General features: G+C 29.4%; 1 protein-coding gene across 2 annotated transcripts in view; it reads right to left on the bottom strand.

The window, feature by feature from the left end:
* LOC142319423 (limbic system-associated membrane protein-like) overlaps positions 1–21,283 on the bottom strand; it is a 194,132-nt gene that overhangs the window by 30,506 nt on the left and 142,343 nt on the right. For both annotated transcript variants that reach the window (XM_075356692.1, XM_075356693.1), the window contains exons 3-6: positions 20,864–21,073; positions 9,109–9,233; positions 5,747–5,888; positions 3,548–3,645 (exon numbers count right to left, since the gene is read on the bottom strand). In XM_075356692.1, the coding sequence (XP_075212807.1) occupies positions 3,548–3,645; positions 5,747–5,888; positions 9,109–9,233; positions 20,864–21,073 (575 nt within the window). The remainder of the gene's footprint in view (positions 1–3,547; positions 3,646–5,746; positions 5,889–9,108; positions 9,234–20,863; positions 21,074–21,283) is intronic.

Below are 21,283 nucleotides of genomic sequence, written 5' to 3'. Positions count from 1 at the left end.
GTTCCAGGTGTCTGCAATCATGTTCACACTTTCCTTCAAGTTGAATTTTTTTATTAACTGTTTCTATAACACTTTGATCCATCGGTTGTAGTATACTGGTTCTGTTCCGTGGAAAGAACATAACATCAACATCCTCATGCTTAGGTAATGAATCAACTGAAGAATGTACAAGAGCATTGTCTAGCAGCAGCAATATAGGACCAATAATTTTATTTTCGGCTTTTCTTTTTTCACTGAAGAAATAAATACATCATTAACCCATTTAGTAAAATTTCCAATCTCCATCCAAGCATTTGTTTGGTGTAACTAACCGGAAAATGATTAATATTACAGTTTTTCAAACATCTAAGTTTCTTGGATTTTCCTAGAATAGTTTATTTTAATCTGTGAGAACCACTTGCATTTGCACATGTATACCTGAAACATGTTCTTTATTAATTTTGAACCCAGAAGCAGATTTTTTGTTTCTGGACACTAATGTGTTTTTGAAAGAGTTCTCCAATTAAGCCTGGTCTCATCAGCATTATAGATAAATTCACTGGTGTACCCATTTTCTTTTATAATAAACAAAAATTGTTTCTGAAAATTATTTGAAACTTTTAAAAATCATTAGAAAGTTTTTCACCTGAAATATCTAGCTGATGTATACTATGTTTCAATCTGAATTTTTCCAACCAGCCTGTCATACCTTTAAAGTGTAGATTACCTCCAAATTTTTCAATCATAATACCTTCTCAAAAATGATAAGCCCCAATAATATAGATTCACCCTTGCTTCTTTGTTGCCCAAAATATGTTTACATTGCACAAATTAATTTGTCATTTTCAGCTGTTTACATAGTTTTTCTGGAAGTAGTACCTTCCAAAGATTCTAGTTTATCACTATAAGAAGTTAACATAAGTTCATTAATTTTAATGTTGGTAATCAATGATTTACCAATGTTAAATTCAGAAGCCAATACGTTAGCCGTTTCTCCTTTCTTCAGACGACCAATGATTTGTAGTTTATTGTTTACGGACAGCACTACTCTCTTTCTTTTTGAAGACATTGTAAAATAGTTAAATTAAGAAACACACAATCATTAAAAAGTAGAAAGCACAAAATATTTAAAAACTCTAAGGTAGTATAAAAACACTTCAATGAAAGAATACAGTACATAATATAACTCTGCTTACTAACATGTGCTATTAGGCAAAAGCTGGTGGTATGGTATGCTGCTGATGTTGAATGATATCATAGGCTACTTGTAGACTTCCACTAAAACAGTTTATTGATGGAAGCCTAATCATTATTCTATAGCTGTATATTTCAAATTCAATTATATAATAAAGTTGAGTTTGGATAATAGATCAATCATTTGGTTTATGGATAGTTCTATTTGGTCCTCATAGTTCTATGAATGGTACTAAAAACTTTTGCTGTGTGTTGTTAACTTTTAAATCTCAAAGAAGAAATATTAGTCCTTTGGTTAAAAAATCATACGAACTCTATTTTGGTTGTAAAATAGGAGATCAGGAGAAGTCTTAGGCCCCTAATATCTGTTGTAATCCTTGCGTTAATTTACTAAGCAGCTGGCTAAGTGGGAAGCCAAACATTCGCCTTTTGTTGTTCCTATGGTATGGAGAGAGCCTAAGGACCGTCCAACAGACTTATTTTTATATAAAAAAATTCTTGTATCAGAAATTTCAAGAAACCTGTTGCACATTCTAGTCATCCTTCATCCATAAGACTTACTCCACACAGTAAAGAGTTTCCAGTTTCACCAGAAACATGGCCTTCAGAAGAAAATGTTGATGCTGAAGAAGGCTATGGTGAGTTAGAAAGTAATGATGAAGAGGATTTAGGTTTCAAAGGTAAAAACATTGAACCTCACAAAATTACTCAAGCAGAAATTAATGATCTAGTTCATGATCTTAACTGTCTGAAGTGCAGCCAGAGTTACTGACTTGAAGTTAAGAGGTTGGAACCTCCTCGAAAGTAACACCAAAGTTTTTTTTTTTCTACGTTAGGGAGCAAGAATTTCAATCCAAGTTCTCATTACAAAATAATATAATGTAATGCAATGATGTAAATTCCTTATTGGATTTACTAGGACACCATCACAATCCTATGAAATGTAGATTGTTAACAGATTCCTCCAAATTAAGCTTGAAAGCCATCTTCCTTCTCAATGGAAATGAGAACTCATTATTTCTTCTTGCTTATTCAGTGCAAATGAAGACTATGTGTGAAAATAAAAAATTTTTATTGATGATCATACAGTATGAAAAGTATTCTTGGCACATTACATGGAGAATCTAGCAGCTCAGTTTACTAAGTACTCTAGTTTCTTATGCAAGTGGGACACGGTAGACAGGAAAAACTACTACACTGAAAAAAATTTGAAAAGAGAAGCATTCATTGCTGGGCAGAAAACACAAAAAAAGAGTATCTTTCATTACTACACACAAAACTTGGTTTGATAAAAATTTTGTCAAAGTAACAGATAGAAATGATCAAGGTTTCTTACATCTTAAGTGCGAGTTTACCTGGATCGGCAAGGCAAAAATAAAAAAGGGATATTTGTTGAAACACAGATACATAAATCTAATGAAGGATTCACTTTTTGAGAGCAGTTTGAATGAATCTGAGAAAGAAGCATGGGAATTATTTCAAAATATTTTTAAATCATTCCTGGCCAAAAAGAAGGCTGAGAATTATGTAGAATTGGTGAGTAAAAATCTTGAAAACTACAAAAAAAAATTGGTTACAAATGTCTCTAAAAATACACATGCTGCATTTGGAATTTTTTTCACCTAACTTTTGTGATGTAAATGATGAATATGGTAAATGCTTTTACCAGGAAATATCAATGCTGAAAACATGCTACCATGGAACGTGGGGCTCAAATATGCTTGCTAATTACTGCTGGAGACTAAAAAGAGGCATTCCAGAAACCAAGTACAAGAGAAAATAAAGAAAAGCAGTTATTAGGTAAGAGAATAACATACTACAGGCTATATAATTATTACAGGCTACATAATCCCTTAAAAAATCAGGTTTTCTTTAAACCGTTACCAAAAGTTCCATTCAATTTCAAATTGCTGATTTGAAATCAATCCAGAAATTATTATAAAACACAGCTTATTAAATGCATATAAAAAAAAACCTTTTTTTTGACCAGAGTATTTTTACGTTGATGGAATCTGAATTATTTCTTCTATTCTAGTTACATAAAAATGATTAAGATACAAAAATTAGTAATCATTGATAATGAACAAAGTTAGCTCAACAAATCTTGACACTAAATGACTGGAAATAAAGCTGCTCTCAATTAAGTGTGACACTATTAGGTTACTGCCAACAGGGTAAATGCAACTCAATTCAACATTATCACCCATTTATGAGTGATTAATCACCAACCACATCCAGGCTAGACACTTTTGTAAAATTAAACGTGGACATGTTAAACTATGTAATAAAATTAACATAAACTATTTAGCAATTATATTAATTAAAAACACAAAAGAAAAACATAGGTATAATGTAATATTTTACTAAAACATACCTTAGCTTTTGGTTCACCATGTACAGTGCAAACGAGTTCAGATTCATAACCTTCTCCTCCAAGAACAACATCACTCTCAACCTCAACTTCAGGTTCATCTTTTCAAAGAATATGTCAAAACAAAATTATATAAAAATATAAATAATGAAGCAAATAATAAAATATAAATATATAAATAAAGATATATTAAATATATAAATATATATATATATATAAAATAAATATAAATAAATATATATATATATATATATATATAAATTTATATATATTAAATATATAAATAAAGATTATGGATTTTTTTAATAAAATGGAAATTAATTTTTTAAGAGACGAATTCATAATTCTCACACATTCATAACATAAATAAAAAGAAATATTTGATCCAAATTTATCTAACAGCATAGTATATAACAATCATGATATTTTTCTTTCTATTCTTTTGAATGCTTTTAAGAGTATACTAAAACATCAATAGTTAAGACATTTTTAATATTATAAAAGTTTTAAAAAAGAATTTATTCAACTGCTGTCTGATGAAATTAGTGCATTAAAAGTAATCAGAAAGGAAAGAAAACAATATATACAAAATGTACATACAATATTTTATTATAATTAGAAAAAAGATTACAGCGACATAACCAAGGTAAGCAAGGATTCTACGTAAAACTGTAAACTGCATGTTTTTTTAACCCGATGGGGGTTTCAATATCACAGCGAGTATACTCACAGGGAGTAGCATCTTGAAAATTAAACGGTCTAAAGTAAGGATAGAATAACGATGGGCTTAGTGGTTTATTTAATAAACTAGTTGCACAGATAACCAAAGTTAAACATTGGGTGCAGCTCCCACCACAAGCTGTTGATTACAGTAGCATTTATTAGCAGCCAACATTCATTATTTACCACAGTAGTAAGTAACACATAAAATATATTTAAACAGAAAAATAAATTAAAATAAAGACCATGATGTATGTTTTGTATGATATTAAAATAAAGACCATGATGTATAAAGACCATGAAATATGTTCCTTGAACAAAATATAAAATCCTATTTACATATAATTTTTTCACCCAACCACAGAAGAAAGATAAATAAAAAAGGTATATAACATCAAATCACACAAATACATAGTTTTTAATTTCAATAAGAAATTTTTACAAAATTCTCTATAATAAAATGAAAATATATTAAAGACATGTTTTGGTTTCCTTACCATAATAAATCCAATGCAAAAAATATAAGGCCATAGGAAAAACAATTGATACATATTAAGGTTAATAAATCTAAGAACAAAATTGAAAATGGTAAAGAAACTGGAGAAAATAACAATGAAAAAAGAAAACAGGCAAAAGGTGCTCATGAATCTCTAATAAATAAATAAATGTTCATTTTTATAAAATTTAAACATACACACTAAATAAAGATGACTTTTTTTTAGAATTTATAAGTTTTTGGTGAACTTTTTACGTAACATATGTCTGTAATTTAATAATTATATTTTCTTTTGTATTCCATTAACAAAATGTAAGCGCATTGAATTGCAATAGACAGGCAGCAGTAATTATTTAACAATATAATGATAAAAAACAACCACCAACTTTCCTTGAAGGACTAATAACAAAAAAAAAAAAACAAAATAATTACACTAAAACAAAATATTTTCACTACCTTGAAAATTATGCATCTAACATGCATAATTTTCAAGTATGCATTAACATACTTGGGTGAAACATTTAATCTGAAAGACTTAATTTATAGAAAATATAAATAGTACAGGATAGTTAAGAAGTAAGAAATCTAGGCCAATTTTTACCTTTTAAGTAAATAAATTCAGATGAAAGTTGGCATTCCAAACAAAATTTAGGACAAAGAAGACTTACAGCCACTTTTTCATGCAATTTAATTTTCCATCCATTTTTACCATCCAAAGTAAAAAAAAAAACAACCTAATCAGTTGCAAGTCATGATGCTTAAAAAAATTCCATGCCATGAAAAACTAAAAATAATTACTTAAACCAATTTTATAAAAAAAACAGTAACCATTCCTTCATACTTTGCATTTAATATTTAACATCCAAGCTCAATGCAGAAGCAATTTACCATTCAGTTATTAAATTTCATAAAAGAAATCTTGTTTTATGGAAACATATAAGTAACAGTAGTAAAATATCTTTCACATCAAATCAATGTATACTTACAGAGAACGTGTACATCAATTGATCTTGTATCGTATTCACCCTTGTTATTGGAAGCCCTGCATTCATAAGTACCACTATGTTTTCTATTAACCATACCAATCTGAACTTTTGATCCTCCAATATTTTCTTCATTATGTTTAGTCTGTTGAAAAACATAAATAAATAAATTCATGAACTAATCCCGATTGTCTAATTTAACAGTTTTCAGTTATTTTTTTCTCTGCAATTAGAAATTTTAATTTTCAATACTCCTGCATTTAACTTTTTTTCATTACATAACTATCTTCAAAACAATTTATCATAATCAAAAATATCTCTAACTTAATGTAAATCATTCATCAGTGAGGTTTATACAGTTATCAGAGTCTGAAAAGTAAGAATTTTTTTCCTGCCATATTTACAGTAATCTTATATTATTAGTAGCAATAATTTATCTAATGGTAAGCAACTGATTGAAAAAAAACAACTGTGAAGGTACATAAAATATAAGCTTCAAGGCCAGCTGGCCTACTAAAACATCTCTCATACCCATGTCCAACAGCATAATCTTTAAACAAGTACCTGTGTTATGTTAGTCAGCCTGACTTAACACTGTCAGGCTGACTTACATAACACATAACATAACATAACATAACACATGCAAAACTCACTCATTTTTTTCATATCATAATTTAGTAGGTAGAACCGTTGCTTCAGATACTAAATGAGATCAGTGGTTTGGAAAAATAACGGACTTTTAGGATACCAAACCAAAATGATAAATACCTGAGTAAAGTCACCTGACTGGATATGTTTGTAATTTAGTATTTATAACAAAGAAGAATATACCTTCTTTCTCTGTTTAGCCTCTGGAACTGTATAAGGTATTACTTCAGAGGATGAATAAGGATGATATGTATGAATGTAAATGAAGTGGGTCTTGTACAGTCTCAGGTTGACCATTCCTGAGATGTGTGGTTAATTGAAACCCAACCATCAAAGAACACTGGTATCCACAATCTAGTATTCAAATCCACATAAAAGTATAGAATAAACTGTATAAAAGAATATACTAAATAAAAAAAATTGGATTGGTCTACAGAAAATTATACTTTTATAATGGTTGAAAGAATTCTTTGTTGCAAACTTTGAAGAGAAGGGGGTAAGGTACTACTATTAATAAAGAAATGGGAAAAAAGTTTAATGGGTTCAAATTTATCAGCTGTTCAACAAAGGACCAAACTTAGTACTGAACTTTTCTTCAAATTAAATTTTAACTACAACGGAAATTTAGTGGTCCTCTGAAAAAAGGATTTAAATTCATAGATAATGTACAAGGAATATTCTCATAAATAAATATTTCTGTATCATTCAGAAGTAACCTGAAACTTAATGAGGGTTAAGATAGGGGTTCATATTTTAACACTAGTAAACCCATACATTCTACAAAAATGTTAAGTCAAAGTTCTTGAAGCCAAAAAGAGCATATATAAAAAAAATTGTAAAAATTCTTTTTCCTGTATTTTCTCGAGAATGTAATGTTGGATTTTTTTTTAATATAAGTTCTGAATAAATTTATGTAGAAAGAAACAAGCTGTGATATGATTTTTTTCATATTTTTTTTTCTTTACTATGGCTTATTGAGATTTTATCCCAGTGTAAGTTGTTCATTATTCCATTTGCCAGACTATAATCATAACTGATTATAGTCATGTATTTATTACTTCTGATTATTCATCATTATTATTTTTTACAAATTATTAGTCGTGTACATACCATGGTTATTTCTTTATGAATTTGTATATCTGAGACTGACATACAACCAACCTCAAAATTCACAAAAATTATGCTTCATGAACATCACATTGCAAAAAATAGATATCAACACGTTGTCCATAAAAATCCATGATAGAGATAATTGAGTCCATAAACAGCAGAAAAGGCTGGATTAGAAATTAACCAGTGATAGTTATGGAAAAACAACTTGTTATTAATTTGTACAAACGGTGAAGTTTAAAAGTGGTCATTATGACATAAGCATATAATTAATATACAAAAATGCATTTTAAGTATTTTTTTCTAAACATATAAACTGTACAAAGGAGGTCAGAAGCCATACATAAGTTTATATCTAGACTATACATGAGTCAAATGGTACAAAAGATAGCAATATATTATGTTTTTTTCTTAAACATACAAAATATTAATTATTACATTCTTTGGAAGGTTGGATTTATTTACGTAGGGTCAGTGACATACGAAGAAATCTTTTTTTCATGTGATTTATATATATTTTTTTATATGAATCTCTTTTTTATATGATGTAAATATATAAGAGAACAATTTTTTTTTTATGTAGAATGTTTAACTTTATTTCAGAAAAGTAGAACATTAAACTCAGAAATTGAACTATAAGCATAATGCACCAAAACGAATATAAATAATCTTACAATAAAACTAAATAAAATAAACACAACATCAAAGAAAGGATAGATAAATAAAAAGTACATTATTTAAAACATGTATGCTAAATACTTAAAAACTATAAATTTATAAAACAAATTTCTGAACCAAATATTTTAAAAACAGAGTTTTTAAAACTCACATCATCAGTCAATATAGCATATTCAGTGACTGGTACTGCTGATTGAGCTTGGCATTAGTTGATGTTATTGCTAGCGTTTTTTTTTTTAGGTTTTGCAAAAATATCAATTTAGAAAGTGGCAGAAAATCTTGTTGAATTTAAATTATGTCTTGTTGATTTAATACACTAGTCTCATGTGTTTGAATATCTCATAATGTTCAATTACGTTGAGTCTTATTTTGTGTGTATTGTAATCAAAATATCAAGGTTGATGTTGATGTAGGTTAATTTGTGATTTGCATTTACAGATGACTAGTGAAGGTTAATTATGTTGATATGGAAAGGTTTTAAAAGTTCACTCTAATGTCATCAAAACTGAACAGATAATTCAAATCAAATACTTATTACAACATTATTAACACATGAATGTTTAATGGTATAAAAAACCTGCCAGCAATAATATCAACTGATAATCAGGATGAAAAACCAGGACATTAGTCACTGAAGTTTATCTCAAGAGTGATTTAAATCATTCCATATGAGTTTTAAAAACTCATTTATGAGTTTTAAAAAAGTTTTAAGAACTTTTATTAAATACAGTTAGTTTTCTTTTTATTTAATACAAAAAGTTGATAGTTTTAAATAATTTTCATCATCAACTGTCATGGACAAAAAGATTGCAAGAATATTTATATATTTTCATGAAACAATAAATTTCATTGAAATTACTAGGGTACTGGTAATTACCAGATATGTAAAATTACCAGGGTACAATCATTAAAAGTGAAAATATGCCAACCTTTTTATACCATGATACTACTGGTGTAGGAAAACCATTTGCTTCACATATCAGTGTTAGAGAGTGGCCTTTATCGACTGTTACCTTATTAGAATCTGGGCTAAACTGTACTATCTTTGGAGGCACTGAAAAAGAAAAAAGAAATTAAGTAAAAAATTAATAAACATTCAACTGATTTCAGAATTTGAACCAGGGTTTTTATTTAACTTAATGTTTATTTATTAAATTTTAAGCACAAAAACTTAAAAGTCAGACTTTCACTACTGTTTGTATTAATAAGAATTCATTAAAAAAAATAAATTAAAAAAAACAAAGAAACGTATCATTTATGACATTACGTTAGAGTTTATAAAAAGCAGAAACATCCATATACTGCTTTACATACTTAGAAATATTTATACTTACAGCTAGGGATATCCATGATCGACATCTATAAATAAAAAGTAGGCGGGGGGGGGACCAATTTTTATAGACAGAAAATTCCAACTTTAAAAATATTCCTTTTTCTCTACCTGTATCAGTCAATATAATTAAACAATCAGTTGAGCAAATTGTTTTTATCTTACAGTTGCAACATACAATAAAAATTACTCCAATATCTGGATGAGCAAAGTTCATCCAAAATTATTTTCTTTCTTTTTGTTTAAACTAGATACAAAATAATCAAGCAATGATGTACCAGGTGTTTCTATTTCAAGTACAGAAAATTACCCAATGTATGTTTTTGATTGTACCTCTGAATGACTTACAAGTCTGCAGGCTGAGGAAAAATGAATATATATATATATATATATATATATATATATATATATATAGCTTAATTCTATGCAAAATAGCATTAACATAAGTAATAAACAGATCTGCTAAAATTTAAAAATTATTTTTCCCATTTGTCATCTTTAGCAGAGACACATTTTAATTTTTAGACATGAATTATTAAAAATAACCAATTTTTGATATTTTCACAATCATCAGTTTTTAGAAGACTTAAAAGGGTATGGTAAAAAATTAGAATATTACTTACATTATCGAACACGGATAAACATGTTAAAAACACAGCATAGATTTAAAATTTTTAATTCTATAAAATATTAAATATATAAATAAAGAAAGACTTGATTAGTAAGGAAAAGTATTTTACATTAAAAAAATATAAATATTTTGTAGATGATGTGTGTGTGTGCACGCACACACACATTTTTTATGAGCAAAAGAGATGACACATACTGAAATCATCAGTGGCTTAAAGCAGGTTATAAAATAACCTTGTACTTAATGCCATGAAAATAAAGAAAGTGTAACATTGGGGAGGGGGCCATAAATTTTTAAATCACCAAAAACACTCATAAATTTGAAAGTCAAATTCTATCTTTCACACAGCATAATCTTGATATTTTTCACAACCATTAATAGTATCAAGTATGCAGCAGGTGATTCCTCAGCAACTGACCAAGGAGCAAAAAAAATACTCTAAAGATCCATCCTCAATCATCTCTTTCTTTAAAGAAGAAAGATTCTTAGAGCTAAGAAATACTGGGGACGAAACATGGAGTTCTATTTCCCAAACAAAATCCCAATCCATGTTGTGGAAAAATTCCTGGAAAGCAAAAAATGCGAAAATACCTGCATGAAGCTTTGGCTAGATGTAGATGTAGCCAAAACAGCTCTTCTATCAAGACACGTTTTGATTTCACATCAAGACAATTATATCAATTAAAAGGATGACTGAGATTGAATATAAATATAAGTATGTACTTTGAAAATAAATAAAAATATGTACTTTTTCAATCTAGAAATACTTTATTAAAAATAAATTAATAAAAAAGTACTACAGTTGGAAAAATTATCTTCTGACTCCACTTCTATGTATATGTTTATATTCGTGTAATAAAGTGTTTATTCATATTGGTGGCAGCAGGTTATCACCAAATTATTGCCATCCTACTTTTTTATAATATGAATTTTGCAGTGTATGGAGAATTCCAAGCCTGACCTTCCCAAAACTTTCCATGTAAAGATAAAGATGTTACTACTATCCCATGTTAAAACAAAATAAGGCGCACACAAGTATTTCTAAATTAGTTATATAAAAGTTAGCTTTAATAATGACAAAATAGATATCTTAGAAAAATATTTGATACAACACTGAACACTGTATATCTTTAAGTCTCATTTAAACTTAGTAGTAGCCATATTGATATGGCTACCTTTTATAACATGGCAGATGTCCAATCTATAATCAATTTTCTGCCAAATCCTACGAAGAAATGTCATGATCTATGGGGACAACTGTTTGTTAGCCAGTGCTTCAGCTTGTCAACATTTCCTGGAAGCAGAGGAACAAACAGTCTGTCTTTTACCCCATTCAGAGAACTCCACTTAAGTTAAATCAGGCAATCACGATGGCGATGAAATTGTTCTACCTCATCCAATCCAAGTCAGCACTTTGCTACTGATATATGCAACAACTGCTCAATGATAATATGGTGGTGCACCATCTTGCTGGAAAATGAATTGTGTGCCCATATCCTGTTATAATTGTGGCATTAGATAATCTTCAAATATCTCCATGGACAATATGGCAGCTGCAGTTGACTCAGAAAAAAAAGACCATAAATTCTGTGACGGCACAAAAATATTTACCTTAAGTGAGTTCGATTATGTGACATGGATTCCATTCATCCCATATCCAAAAATTATGTCAATTCACTTTAACACTGATATGGAAGGTTGCTTCATCACTGAACACAATTTTATTAAGATAATTATCTTCAGTCTTAATTTTGTTTAACATGTTCACATAAAACTCAGTTAATTTTTTTATCAGCTTCACTTAAAGCTTGTATCAGTTGTAATTTGTAGGATTTAAATGGCAGTCGATTATGCAATAACCTTCATATTGTAACCCTACAATATTAACTTCTAAGCTAGTGCAAAAATTAAATTTAATTGCCACTTCAAAAATTGAAGCCTACCCTGACCTGGCATCCTATGTGATACCTGTTTCAATGAAACGATTGTAACTTAGAATAACAAATAACAGACTGTCTTTGAGGTGGTTGCTTGTGATATTTAGTCGTGCATCATCTTCGAACAGTAGTAACTGATTTGGATTCATAACACCTTAAACACTGACCACACTCTATAAGACTCAATGATGACTGATGGAATTGCTCATTTGCATGTGCCACCTAGTGAGTATGTCAAGAACCGAGGTGTTAGGTAGGAATGAAACTTCAAGATATATTGTATTCAGTAATGTATCAAACAATCATGTAAGTTATTTGCTTTTTTTATTATTTAAGATTACTTTTATATATAATTTAGAAATACCCCCATCTCTCCCCCCCCCCCGGCGCACGTGTGTGTGTGTGTGTGTGAGCATTTTATTATATTAATACATATGCATACTGATGTAAAATACCTATAACTTTATGTCATTTACTGATACAAAATTTATATGTCTTACAATTTTGGCTAATACAGTATCTACAAAAGCAATGACTTTCTCATTAGTCATCTGACTATTTAACTCAACCCACTTTCATGTTTATAAGATCCACAGCATAAACTTATAAGTTTTTGTACTGTTGAAAACACTACAGAATCAAATTGAAAAAGTTTTTCTCAATATATCAATCCAACTCAACAAATAAATTTAATGAAATATGCAGGATATATAGATTAAAACTGTCAAGACCAAAACAAAAATCATAGAATACATAACATAGTCAACAAAAAAATAAAGAATATTAAATAATTCTATCACAAAAGAAAGAAAAAAATTTGCATTTCTTTAGATCATGATTGAATAACTAGTTAAAAAATATTTTAACCTTAAGTATATGCAATAAATACTACTGGTATTGTATAAAGATGTTTAACAAGATCAGCACTTGCACTTATGACAAGATGATTAAACTGAAAATAAATAAGTTTAAAGAAAAGGATTTTTCTATTACATAACTAAAATAAAATAAAAAATAAATATAAAGCACTTACGCAAAGCATCACAATACAATTTTATTACACTTATGCTTCATTGTGAAATCAGTCCCTTAAGATTTAACGAGTTTTCTCTAATAATCATTATAAAAAAAATAATAAAATTAGCATTTTTTTTGACTACCTACAATAAAATTATCAGCCTTTTAATTTTGCATTAGCAGGGAAATGGCATCTGAAGAAAGTAATGGTACAATGCATAAGCCATTTTACATTTTCAATTTGAAACAAAAAACTCAACTTAGTCACCTCACTCTAGATGACATGCCATGCTCTGACTTCATGCCTGTCATTTCTCTTGACCTGATGCAAACAGTTTAATATTTAGAAAATAATAATATTTTACAACACACTGATACATTTGCAAACCAACTCTTTGATTCCCACCTTCCACTACAATCTCTTTATTACTTAAATTTTTAATAAGGAATTTTAAACAAGATACTCAACAAACTATGAATTTTGATAAAAAAAAGGTTTACATCAGTTCATAAGGAATGAATGCACATTTGCTCTTTTAAAGACAAACATTTTAAAACTTTCAAAATTAAGCTTTAAGAGAATACTCTACAGAATGACCTGTAGAGTCTTGCCTCTAACATAACTGACAGACTAAACTTACATGAGATCAGTCAGCTGGAGTCAATAACAATAAATCTTCTATATAAACTCAGATCTTGTTCTCTAATTTATTTTCCATCTATGTAAATTTATTTTCCAACTAGGTAAATAGCAGTACAAAAACATGAACATTTTATATTTAAAAAGAAATTGTACGGAATAAATTATATACTTAATTCCTCACTCTCTTAAAAGTATAGCTTCAAAATATTCTCGTACAAAAGTATCATTATAACATCTAACATTATCTTTCAAATTTTTTATTACAAATATTACATTAATTTAGTATTACAAGCATTTTTCTAAAATCAAAGTAGGTTAAGCCAAAGGGACACATAGTGTAAAAAAGCCTACACAATATTTGTTTTGTAAAATGCACTATACTTAGTCTGGCCATAACGTAGACCATCTACTAGGTACACCTTAAAGATATACAGAGGATTGAGAATCCATAAACAAACTTAATTCAGTTGCATCAATTGACTGTTAAAAATGCTTTTAAATTGACACTGGTGTCCCTAATATTTCATGCATCTGATTGTGAATGTTTATGTAAATTTTGCTCATTAGATTCACTTTCTTTTACTATACATTTATTTTATTGTTAAGAGTTTTTCTTTACAGGTAATGTTAAGAAACAATACTACTTTAATTTATATTACTATACAAGTGTTCCATTAAGTTTCCTTACATAGAAAAAATAAACAGTTTTTTATGAAAACCATTTTTATTATGTATTTATTATTATTGTTGTTTGTTGATCTTCAAAGCAATTCTGTTTTTTTTTTTTTTTCTTTTTTTAGTTTTTGATTATCGGTGCTTTTTTGTGTTTAGTATCTGTTGTAAGATATGTTAGCGATATGTGTGAAATTTTTTGCGTTCTATAAGCATTTCTTTATGCGTTTCAAATGTTTTTAGTGCGGTATCCCATGAGCCATGTGGTGTCACTTTATCTTCCTCTTTTCTTATTTTAATCTCTTGCTTTGCAATTTCCTACTCCTTCCCCTTTTGCATTCTTTATTAGTTATTTTCCTTCTTTTATTCCTTCCTTTACCTTTATTTTTAGCAGCCTAACTTATTAATTCACAACATGGTGGTTTTAGATTAAGTGGGCCAGTGTTACCTCAGAATTGCTTCTTTTTTTCTCCCTTTTCCTTGTCGTATAGTGGCCTCTTGTTGCGTTATTATACTACTTTTCTTAATTCTTATTTTCCTATTTACATTTCACCTATCCTTTTTGTTATATATTATTTACTTTTTTTCTTATTTCTACGACTTCCTTTTATTATATTTTATTACTTGTTAATTAATTTCTAAGCAATCTAACCTATTAATTCACCATGTGGTCCTAGCAGCAACCTTGCTCTTTTATCACCTACTCTTACTATTTATTTATTTTACTATATATATATATATATTACTTTATTTAAATTTAACTTTCTGTAGTCCATATCTCATTTGCATGTAAATTTTAGCAAATCATATAATATAATATTTTTTTCAGCTACTCCACAAAATACAGAATTAAAGAACATTCTTACCTTTACCTTTTTTTGCTCATTATAGTGCTTTCAGGGATAAGCCCACCTTCAGTAATGTTTTCTTTAAAATGTTTCTTCTTGCTTTACATTTACACATTAAAATAAAATCTAATACACTAAAATCTATAGAACTAATATTTTCAATCTTAGTATAGTTGAGAGGGCATTGCTTAACTGCCTGTTCCTTAACTTCAATAAAATTCCTTAACTTCAATATGATTCTTTCACAAAAACAATAGTTTTAATGTTTGATTATAAAAGTGGTTCTTGCTCTATTTCTACAGAATTTTCCATTAAACATCTTATCATGGAGTTATCGTGGATTCTCAGCTGTATTTTGTAGAATACATTAATTTATTGTTAGCAGAACTCGACATGATCTTGATCTGTGTAGTGGTTTTGTGGCTTTCAAGAATCTTAGTACTTGTAACCTTCAATTTAAAACACTTCAGAAGAAGTCACTTTCTTCTGCTGTATGGAATAATGAGCGTGATTACACATCAGAACTGAATGATAGCATCCAGAAGAGATTTATTTTAACTGGATAAAATTTAAATTTAATAACTTATATGGCAACACCTGAAGACAGCAAAATAGTTCAATCCCACTTCCCTATCCTCAATAAGAACTTATTATGACCTATTTTTTTGCATAAAAATTTGCATTTCATCTTCCCATAATTGTTTATAATCCTCACAAATGCATCAGAAATTAAAAAGACTCTCTCATATCTATATTGTTTTTTACTAACACTCCTACATTCAGAAATTATGACTGGTGGTATTCGCAATATAGATCATTACTTTTGGATACTTATAGCCTTTACACTCTGTATTAGTGCTCTCTCATATCTATATTGTTTTTTACTAATACAGAGTGTAAAGGCTATAAGTATCCAAAAGTAATGATCTATATTGCGAATATAACCGGTCATAATCTCTTAGGCTCTCAAACATAGGCTCTTCTGTAGACTCTCAAGGTCAGTGGAATTTGCATACACATGCAACCTGACTTATATTGCAATTGTCAGTCAAGATGTAGACCCCACAACAGAAGGTTCAGTGCCGCTTTGATTACTCGAGTTTTAATCATTTATACATGTTCAACAACGTGTACAAACTGAATGGAATATTAGTCCTCCTCCTACAACCAAGTGTATTCGTCAGGAAGATATGACTTTAAGAGAGAGTGGAAGTTTGGTTTCACAAACTATCCCTTTTGGAAATCATCCAAAAGTTTCAATTTGGGGATGAGACTGTGGATCACATACATGATACATTCATTGCCAGTCCTGAAAAGTCAATTAGGTGGGCTAGTTTCTAACCTAATCAACAACCTTAGTTAATCTACAAACTCCAAATTTCTAGTTATACTGTTCATGACAATGTTCATTAGTGGCTTCATTTGTGAGTGTACAAGTCAACTCCTTCATCACATTAAACCAAATGATTGCTGCTTACGACATCAGTTTGCTGCAAAGGTAATGCATGTCAAAAACAATCCTAATTATATTGATATGTTGTTATTTAGTGATGAGACAACATTTCATATGTGTGGGAAAGTTAACAGACACAACTGTCGAATTTGGGGTACTGAAAACCCTTATACAGTAATCAAAAATGAAAGGGACACACCAAAAGTCAATGTCTGAAATGTCTGATTACAACTACAGAAAAATGGCATCAGTCTGTTTTTTTTTTTTTTTGAGTACATTGTGACAGGACACATGTACCTTGATACTTGAGAAATTTTCTGTTCCTCAGTTTCTGCAGTCTTCAGTTTCCAACAAAATGTTTCCATGTTCTTGAACAACACTTTCCCCGGATGTTGAATCGGACAAGAAGGTCCAACTGCATGGCCACCTAGATCTCCAGATTTCACTCCTTTGGACATTTTTGCTTGGGGATTTATTAAAAGTTGTGTATACCAAAGAAAAGGTAAAGATTTGGGTAATTTAAAACAGAGAACTGTTGAGGCTGATGATTTAATAATATTACAAATACTCTTAAACATCTGGCAAGAGTTAAATTATCATCTAGACATCTACTGAGCAACATAATTCCACCACATTGAACTTGACAAACCTACATTATATATATATATATATATATATATATATAGTTGCTTGTATATATATATATATATATATATATATATATACACTTGATTTTGGATAATCAGATGACTTCGGGACCAGGGCTAAATGGCCCTATTAAGCAATATTACAAAAAATGAGGAGCTATGCATTGATATGTTATACGGGTGTATTCTAATTATTAAACTCGAATTAGCGATTTACTACTCTGAATTTTATTTCTAATACTAAGATTACATTAACAATATTATAAATTACAACATTATAAAAATGTTAATGCTCTGCCATACAATACGTGTCTAATAAAATACATTATTTACTATCCTTTTACATTACATAACTACACATAAAAACAAGCCTATTACATTTAAAAACAACTACTGTTCTGGTACAATGCATTACTGAATAGTTTTTGTAGTCTTACATAATTAAAATTAAAAAAAAAAAAAAAAAAAACAGAACGACTGAAAGAAAATAGAGGTACAAAATACAGTAATAATTGCTATTTATGAAATACATTTTTTGAAAAAATTCTTTTATTTTGCTTTGCCGTCTCTCTTTTAATACTTTGCATTCTATAAATTTCACAAAGACTCGTAGTTCTTCTAGCGTGCTTCCTTCATTGCCTTCTCTTATAAAATACTACTAGTCCATCAATGAATGTTTTTGCATCTTGTGTAGATATGCATTTGACATCGGGTTCGTCGTAATCTTCTTCAATCCGAGATTGAAGAAGATGTTGTTGAGTGCCAGTAATGTTTTTAATTATTTCTTCATCACCTGTTTCATTCTCATCATTACACTGTATTTTTTTGCCTATATTTGAAAAGTCTTCAAAATGTTTAACCTGGTGCTGTAAACAAATGAATCATTGATTGTTTCAGTATCATCATCAGCATTGGCTTTAAAACCATTTTTGGCAAAGCAATTTCTGATAATGCTTCTTTTCATTTCATCCCAAATATCAGCTATGAACTGAATTGCCCGCAACAAATTTACATGTGCACTAACATCTTTACCCGTAACCAAGGAAGTCAACTTATCTCGTTCCAATTTCTTGAAAAAAATTTAAGTTGTTAGTTTACTTCGGTAAATCAAATTTTAATTCTTTATTATTTCCATGTCAAGCGGTCAGATTAAACTCTTATTTGGAGGTAGGAACTCAATTTGAGGGTTTAGTAAACCTGCATTAGGATGGGCAGCACAGTTATCAATAAACAGGCAAATCTTTCTTGATTTTTTCTGTAACTCATCCCAAACACTCAGCCAATCACAAAAAATTTCTGATCATCCAGGCTTTTTTGTTAAAATAGTGCTGCACAAGTAAACTCTCCAGTCTATCCTGCTTCAAACATCGTGGTTTACCTGCTTCACCGATAATAATAAGTTTAATTTGTCACTGCCAGACACATTTGTGCAACAAAGCATAGTAATTCGATCTGTTGGTTTTTTGAGCCAGATAATGCGATGTGTTTGTAACAGAGAGACTCATCCACTGTAGCGCGATAAAACCGTTTCGCATGCGTTATAGATGTCATCAGGGGATTATTTCTTCACTATTTCAGTAAGTTTAGAACTCTTCCATGAATTGCCACTGTCAGTATCGCTTGCCTTTTCACCGTGAGCGTTTTTAAATTTTATTTCATGTCTCCATTTCTAACATGACAACCAACCATCTGTTGCTTTGAAATCAGGGTCCTAATTTTTTTGCACTCTTCTGCTTTTTGTTTTAGTATAGGACCACTGATACTTACTCCTTGACTAGTAATGGTAGAAAACCATTCATTTAAAGCTTTCTCAACAAGTGGGTCCTTTCCTTCACATTTTCTTTTTTGAGAAGTTCCTTCTCCTTCACATATGTTAGACCATTCACTGTGAAAAATTTTTCTTGCTATAAAATGTGAACTATTGTAGTTGTTGATGCTCCCTGTAGTTCTGCAAGTTTACACTGACCAGTGTCTGGTGGATAACTTTTTATTTTGTCTAGCAAAGCAATTTTTTCTCCCAATGTCATGTCTTTACACGGCATGGGGACGAATCTGATAAAGACTTTTAACTAAACTAACACTTCAAAGTAGAAAGAAAAAAGTGAATAAAAAAATTAAACGATTAACAAAAGTAAAAAGATAAACAAAAGCGAATAAAAATAATTACAGAAACACAATAACAACAGCACCATGCACAATGAACAGCACTCGCAATGAAGAAAATAAAAACATTTCCTTCGTCATAACTGCATGATGTCATCTGTTGCCACATACTACGTACTGTGCAGACCACTGATAGAAGAAAGTAACCACTCTCAATATAATATTCAAAAACAGTCAAGTGATTTAAATCACTTGACTGTTTTTAGACTTTTAATAAAATTAACCATTTTTACACATAATTTTACAAAGAAGTTATACAAAGAATTTATTTCAGATTTTCCAGTATATTTGTGTGGCAAGAGCATGTCTGTGAAGGAAGCAGTGCATCCATTCCACTCTTGGTGTAAGACAATCTTTTAATTTTTTCCATAATCTACTGTTCTTTCCTGTTTTTGCATTTGCATCATCACTAATACTGTCCTACATACATACTATGTTACAGTTTTTAGTATCTTCATAATAAACATCAAAAAGACATTGTCTTGTTCATGACTAGATATTGATTTGCAAAACAACATATTTTCTTTGATTGATCTGTCCCGATTGCATTCAAATCTGACAAAACATAAGAACTGAGAAATGTTTGCCACATCTGTTTGTTGATTCATCAAACTGAATACTAAAAAATTCACATGAACTTACTTGTTGAATTATCTGATCACGAAATTAGCAGCCATGTCATTGATTCACCTTGATATTATGTTGTCAGAAAGCAGAATCTTTTTGCTTCTTCCACACCTGTTAAAACACTGACCACATCCAGTGTAATAGGAAATATGAAGTTTTCTGCAATTGCATGGGGTTTAGAGATCTTAGCTACTCTTAATGCTATAAGATAAGATGCTTCAATTGTACTTTTAATATTACTTGATTTACAAATATAAACTTGTATGTAGATTTCTCAAAGCAAGTAATTTTCTTTTGAAAAATTCCAAGAGTTGCTTTTATGATCCAAATGTTTACTTTCCACATGTCAAATTAATTTTGATGGCTTCATGTTTTCATCAGAGAGGACTTGAAAGGAAACACACATGTCTGTAGCTTTCCATCCAATGAGGTAAAACCATAATATTAACTGTCATTGTACAATCTTGTTTTTTAATATTAAAGAGGCACCATTTTAAGTAAATATACATTCAAGATAAATTAATTTAATGGTAAACTACATAAATGGTAAAATAAAATGGTGCATAAATGGTAAGCAATGAAAGACATATGCATAGTGCTATCAAAACAGATGTAAATCAGATATGATAGCTAGAAAAGTTTTGTTAAAATATTTGCATAATATTTATGAGATTACTTAAAAAAGAATAATACACCTGTAAATATAAAAATATTACCTGCAACTTCAACTTTATACAAAACAGCCTGTATATGTTCACCATATATGACACTGCATTTAAATGTGCCAGAGTCTCTGGATGTAATATTGATAATCCTTAATGAATGATCATCCTCAAGTCTAAAATTTGGATGTTCTGATGCAGTAAATACTATTTTATCTGACCATAAATTATTTCCATTAAAATCCCACATTATAACTCCACTCTCTGTAAAATCAAAAGCAAAAATGAATCACAGCTAATTTTTTAAGGTAAGGCAAATTAAGAATTATATGAATTCAGATTATAATCTGAATCCAGACTAACTATGAGTATTCTTACCAAATAAAAACCAGATTAATTTTTTTTAATAATCCATTTATATTAAACAGAATAAAACTGAATTTTATTCTTTTAATTAGATAACCAAGGATCTAT

The sequence above is a fragment of the Lycorma delicatula genome, chromosome 2, assembly GCF_047948215.1.
Source record: "Lycorma delicatula isolate Av1 chromosome 2, ASM4794821v1, whole genome shotgun sequence".
In the NCBI taxonomy this organism is placed as follows: Eukaryota; Metazoa; Arthropoda; class Insecta; order Hemiptera; family Fulgoridae; genus Lycorma; species Lycorma delicatula.
The sequence above is the reverse complement of the archived record's forward strand: the minus strand, read 5'-3'. Positions and strand labels throughout refer to the sequence as shown.